We start from the raw sequence: 6,696 nt of genomic DNA, 5'->3' as shown, positions 1-6,696 counted from the left end.
TATTGCGTTGAATTGACACAAACAACATTTATAGCGAGCAAGTGAATCAATATTCAAACTTGTTCAAGCTAGAATAAGAGGAATATTAGGAAAATAGATGACCTAACACAGGGGTTCCCAAACTTTTCCAACGCAAGGCCCCCAAATGGCATTAACATTTGACTGAGGCCCCCCTTTTGCAAGATGTCTTTAAAACACATTAAAAATACAGACTCCTGAATATATCCCTTTTTAAAAAAAATTAATAATTACATCTTACATCTTTATATTACATTAGGAATTGATTGTGTGTGTGGTTATCTGAGAGTGAGAATTTATTTTTCACACCAAATTGTTGAGGCCCCCGGGCGCCCCCTAGCAGCCTCCACTTTGAAAACCACTGACCTAACACATCAATTTTTGAGGACAGTACCTTGTAAAACGATTATGTATATATTTTAAAATAAATAAACAACATCACTATTTATCTGTTTTTAGTTACATTTAATGTTGTGGAATGTCTGTGAAACAAAGTAGTTCCTGTTATCACTTACATTACAAGAGCTATAAACAGTCACACCCTCACCAGTCTCTCCTTTTCTCTCCCTCGTGTCTTACTTGTCATGTCACAGAGAAACCACAAAGCCCTCCATCCTGAGTACTTTCCCAGTGTTGGAAAACTTTAAAATGACAGGTTTACCTCTACAAACTACTGTTACAAAGAGCTGACACTAGAGACTCCTTCCAAACATGGCAAATAAACTCATCACATAAACATTCACCATTTCAACAATTACACATGATGTTAACCCCATTTTAAAAATATCTAGCGTGTCCCTCATACATGTTTAAGTTATTATTATAGAAATAATAACATATTAGAATGAGAAAATTAATATAAACTGTAATTTACCATGACACTGCCACTACTATCAGCTTCACATCAATACTTTCTGACCAGTCGAGTCATTAAATACTTTATATTGTCTCCATGACTCGAAAAATCTAAATTTCACACATTTTCTAAACCAGCATCCACTAGCAAATGAGGAAGTCTTTTACACAACCCTATACTAACAGGAGCCTCGTCTACTGTGGCCAGATGTGGAGTAGTAGTAGTGAGTTGAACTTTGGCCTGCTGTATTTCATAGAATCTCTAAAAGCCGAGTCCACTAGAAAATCAGAACAAATATCAAACTGTCCATCTTTCTACAACCTCCTACTAAGGTCTTTTAAATCTGCAGTCATAGACAAAGTCAAAGTGATAGGACCTATGCTTGTTTCACCATTCAGGAGGGACTTAATATGTCAAGATTATACAAATCCAGTCCTTGATTGACAGCTATGTACTGATCTGTATATTGGGGATTATTTATATTTATATATATATATATATATATATATATAACATATTGTAAAAGTTCTGATTAAATCTATTAATATAAATTGCACATAAACTATGCAAATTTTGTTCCAAGCAGGGATGTAAAAATAGAGGTTACGTCACAAAAAATATTAAATTGTGCCCACTGGCGCCCTCTACTGAAGGATCACATTAATTACAGACTTTTGACCATTTAACTGATGACAAGGTATGCTATGACTGAATGCACTATTTCCTTATCGTTTTATTTAATGTAAAAACATCCAGTCCATGTGGTAACCAAGATGCTACCGTGGATTTATTATGGTGCTTAAGGGTAACTATTTAGCCTTAAAACTGCTATGGTTGTACAACACGTATGAAATAGGTTTATATAGCAACAACACTATCTGTATCTGTTTAAAGCTCCTGAACTGGCTCCTGAGCCCCTATTACTATATACTCAGAAACATGGGAAAACACTGCAAACAACAACAACAACAACAACAACAACAACAACAGCAACAAACCACAGAGCTAGTAGTACCAGAACTGTCAGCATGATCTGTGAATTCTAGCTCTGACTGTTCCTCAACCTCAGCTCGAGTTTAACTAGAGATATTTAAAATAAATAAATAAATAAACAAATAAATAAAATCCTGCTCACACAGCAGAGCACCTGCCCTTGATATTTTCTAATAAATTTAGTTGGTTCTATTTCCTAAAATATAAACAAGTGAGTAGCCTTCAAACTACTGCGACCCTGACCAGACAGTTACTAAGGATGCTGTATATGCATCACATAGTGCTGTACATGGCCTTTGTTTGTCCCACAAGTTTAATATCTGATAGCATGAAAGTAAAAACCTCTTGATCATGTGACTTTTTTTGTAGCGTACCAAAGGACCCCGGTCATGATGTACACCTCTAGTCTCAACTAGATGCCCTTTATGAGAAGAAAAGATTTGTATCTGTGTCAGTTTAGAACATATTATCTGTTCACTCTGAATATTGTATTTAATTTGGTTACATCCTTAATATGGAAGTTATTGGTCTTCTACTCTGGCCATTATTAAGTTGACCTTTGTGGCTTTCTTATTTAGTAATTTTCAGGCAGCACCAGAAAAATAAAAACTCTGGCCAGTATAAAAGCTGCAGTATGATGCAGACAGGAACATAAATGCACACGCTGCTGAATCCTTCACTGACCACTGGATGGTGCTAGATTATAACAGCTTATTCGACGACTCCACTAGAATCACTGGAGCCTTCCTGTTGTAACTAACTAATATCTATTTTTAAATGACTGTGCTGTCTGTATTTAAAATCGAAATCATGTTGTAAACATGTTAAAAAATTGTAGTACAAAGAATTATACTAAAGTATTATATGAAGTATAAAAAAATAAAGCAAATATTTAGTTTGAACGTCAATCATTCAATAGTCTACTATGTGCAGTGTACTATCTGTGGGCTTAAGTGCTCTAGATACGGTTATGAAATGATGTTTTCTATTAAATTTAGTTCCAAGCAAGGGAGCCATCTTGAATAAAGTCTATGATGCTGTTCAGAAATGAGTTTCCGCTACAAAAGGTGGCAGCGGTGCTCAGCAGTTAGGGCTCTGGATTAGGATGTGAGCTTGAATCCCTGAGTAAGACCTTTAACACTCATTTACTCAGCCCCATTTAGATAAATGAATCATTATAAAAGTAAATGATTAAACTCAAGACTTCGTACGAACACTGCTACTCGCGTACAAGTTAGCCCAGCGAGTGATTTTTCACTGAAGAGCTATTTAAAAGCAAGTTAAATGTGTCTCCATAGCCGTGTCAGTCAGCGCAGCAATGCATTATTCTCATTCATTGGTAAAGAACAAGCTACCCAATGACCAGCTGTGTGTCTCAATAGGAGCATGAGCTTCAGCATTGTGTTGGATGGTAATATCAGACATGCACACTAGGGTTCATTTTTGTTCAAGTGATTTATTTCATTATGCCAAAAAAGTTGAATGTATACAAAAACACAACCGATGAGAGTTTATAAAACTCAGCAGATACATATACAGTCTGCAGAAATGTAGAATCCCCACAAACATTTACAATTCACTCTATATTTATAGAGTTCACATAATAATCTGTTTATAATCCATACACACCTGACTCGAACAAAAAAAGAAAAAGGAAAAAAAAAATATATATATATGTACACATACTTAAATGATAAAGATAATTTGATAACCAAATGGATTGGAAATTACTTTAAAACACTGCAGTGTTATCACAGAGAGAGAGAGAGAGAGAGAGAGAGAGAGAGAGAGAGAGAGAGAGAGAGAGAGAGACTGACTCAGAGTAACTCAGGAATGTAAAGTGTGTGTCGTCCTAATAGCTTGGAATGTAACCAGTCAGCAATACACAATGCCTGATTGTAGCATCACAAAAAGAGGAATGATTGTACAGTTAAACAAAACCAAAAAAACTTTATAAGAGAGCTTCAACTTCAGAAATCTTCAGCTTTGGTGTGTTCAAGTGTCCAGTGACCAAAGACTGCATGGTTCGAGTGGGGTGCAGGTTCTTTTCCCACACTCTGAATAGCCGTACTCCTTGTGTGTGTGTGTGTGTGTGTGTGTGTTCAGCCCCTTCACTCCCTCTCTCTTGTCCATGACTGGAGAAGTTTCTGTCCTGCACCTGCAACATAGATGGGAAAGAGAAAAGTGAAGTCAGCGCTCTCCCTTTCTCTCCTCCCCCTCAATCACACACACACACACACACACACAGCCATTCAAACTGCAGACAGTCTGGCGCCGGCTGGAAAACTTTCATTAACCCAAGCTGATAAGAGCTGGAATCTCTGCTCTGTTGCGAGATCTTTAAAGTAGCAAAGAGCAAAGAACTTTCACAGTGATTACATTTGATTTAAATGCTTACTGAACAAATGAGCAGGAAGTGAGCTCATAAAAAAAAAAAAAAAAAAAAAAAAGGCTAAAGATAGAGATGTGAACTTTTTGATGACTGGCTTGATGACTAACAGGAAGAATGTGGGATGCTTTAAAGTAAGTCTAAGGAGTTAACATTACTAATTTTATAAATATTTATAATATATATATGACTCATTTTTTTTTCCCAAATAAGTGATAATAAACCCATTAGAATATATGGTGTACTTTCTAAAATGCACATTGAAGCATGTCAATCAGACCCAAAAACTTTCTCGATGAAGAGAGATGTGATGTGAGGAATAGGTGAATAGGTGAGCTACTTCCCAAACCCTTTATATTGTCCAAAACCTACTTATTATCCAGCCAAAACATGTATGAGTGAAATAAAAGTGGGAGTGTGAAAGCATGCAGGTTTAGAAAGTTGAACCTACCGATGGAAAAACTCGAGGCGCGCGCTCTTCTAATGGCACAGAGCTCCATCACTTTCTTTGGACAGACTGTGCTTGATCTCTGAGCTCTGACAAAAAAAGAGAAAGAACAAAAATGATTCATATTCATAAAAAACAAACAAACAAAAACAAAACAACAACAACCAAGTCTTGTATATCAGGGCCATCACAGCCAGGATGGAGCATGGAGGATGAAGGATGGAAACTCACCTTGAGTGCCGCTTTCAGCATGTCTGGAGCTCCTGTAGGGCTTTCCAGCGCGATCTGGAGATCGAAAATATAGTCGATGACATGCTGAAGGATCTCGATCTGACTGACGGATTTATTCTGCGGGATGCTCGGGACCAGCTCCTTCAGACGGGAGTAGCAGTCGTTCATGTCGTTCAGCGCGCCAACCGGCTCCTCACTGGGACTCCTGCTCCGGCTGATGGACAAACTCTGCTCCGAGATACAACACACAGCCTCGTAGCAACTTCTCACGGAGCGAACAGGACTGATCGCCTTCATTTTTTTTTCTTTTACAACAGGAAAAAATCCAAGTGCCGCAGATATCCACAGTAGTAGTAGTAGTAGTAGTAGCTCGCTCACTCTATCTCTCTCTCTCAACTCGAACCTGACGCACAGCTGTCGCCTGTCCCACTATTTATATAGCGTGTGTGTGCGCGTGGCTCCGCCTCTTCTGCAAAATAAACAAACCCACAGCCAATGATTCTTTCACTCGTGATTGGTCGAATCGAGGCGTCAGTCAGAAGGCCGTGTAGTAGGAATGAGGAAAGCCGCCAGAACAGAGCTGTTTTTAATAAACTAATTGCCGAAAATAATCTGGGTGATGGATTCTAGTGGAGATTTGAGGGCAGTGAACCCAAACGGCTCAGTGTCAGTAAGAGCAACGGCATGCAGCTGGAAGAACAAGCACAGCTGGATCTGTTTCTGCTGCTGTTGAGTTTTTGTAGTTAAATGATCACCAAGGCCTGGACAGTTACTCAGCTTGAGGCAGTTTTTAAAAAAAAAAAAAAACCTCAAGAACCAACTGAGGGACTGACATGTGCTACAACATGCGCTAGAACATACACTACATGTACTACAACATATACTACAATATGTGCTACAACATGTACTGGAACGTGCACTACAACATGTAGTACAACATATACTAAAACATGTGATGCAACATGTGCTACATGTGCTACAACATGTGCTACAACATGTACTGGAACGTGCACTACAACATGTAGTACAACATGTACTACAACATGTGTTACAATATGTACTAGAACATGCACTACAATATGTAGTACAACCTGCGCTACAATGTCTGATACAACATGCGCTACACCATGCGCTAGAATATACACTAGAACATGTAGTACAACATATACTACAACATGTGCTACAACATCTACTGGAACGTGCACTACAACATGTAGTACAACATGTACTACAACATGTGTTACAACATGTACTAGAACATGCACTACAACATGTAGTACAACCTGCGCTACAACATCTGATACAACATGCGCTACACCATGCGCTAGAACATACACTACAACATGTAGTACAACATATACTCCAACATGTGCTACAATATGTACTAGAACGTGCACTACAACATGTAGTACAACATGTACCAGAACGTGCACTACAACATGTAGTACAACCTGTGCTACAACGTCTGATACAACATGCACTACACCATGCGCTAGAACATACACTACAACATGTAGTACAACTTATGCTACAACGTACACTACAAAGTACACTACAACATGTACACTACTACACTTTACTGCATTTTTGGGTGTTATGTCAAAATACATGTAGATACAGTTTGTATGTATGAGACCTGCAAACTACATATCTATCTATCTATCTATCTCTCTAGCTATCTATCTACTAAAAATAACAATGTATGCATTAACACATACTCTCTCTCTCTCTCACACACACACACGCACACACACACACACA

At 38.1% G+C, this 6,696-nt stretch overlaps 1 protein-coding gene across 1 annotated transcript; it reads right to left on the bottom strand.

Moving 5' to 3' along the window:
• Window positions 1-3,303: 3,303 nt before the first annotated feature.
• On the bottom strand, window positions 3,304-5,346 carry id3 (inhibitor of DNA binding 3). Its single transcript, XM_053633771.1, has 3 exons — window positions 4,936-5,346; window positions 4,708-4,793; window positions 3,304-4,025 (listed from the first exon to the last, which is right to left on the bottom strand). The coding sequence occupies exons 1-2, from the start codon at window positions 5,230-5,232 to the stop codon at window positions 4,737-4,739; spliced, it is 354 nt and encodes a 117-aa protein (XP_053489746.1). The 5' UTR covers window positions 5,233-5,346; the 3' UTR covers window positions 3,304-4,025; window positions 4,708-4,736.
• Window positions 5,347-6,696: the final 1,350 nt, after the last annotated feature.

The sequence above is a fragment of the Ictalurus furcatus genome, chromosome 9, assembly GCF_023375685.1.
Source record: "Ictalurus furcatus strain D&B chromosome 9, Billie_1.0, whole genome shotgun sequence".
NCBI lineage: Eukaryota > Metazoa > Chordata > Actinopteri > Siluriformes > Ictaluridae > Ictalurus > Ictalurus furcatus.
The sequence above is the reverse complement of the archived record's forward strand: the minus strand, read 5'-3'. Positions and strand labels throughout refer to the sequence as shown.

What these genes read in the sequence shown, in the direction of transcription:
- id3 (XM_053633771.1), bottom strand. Translation starts at nt 5,232, where the DNA reads ATGAAGGCGATCAGTCCTGTTCGCTCCGTGAGAAGTTGCTACGAGGCT. An exon ending in TGCTGAAAGCGGCACTCAAG is followed by an intron (nt 4,794 to 4,935) that starts GTGAGTTTCCAT and finishes TTTTTTTGTCAG; the next exon opens with AGCTCAGAGATCAAGCACAG.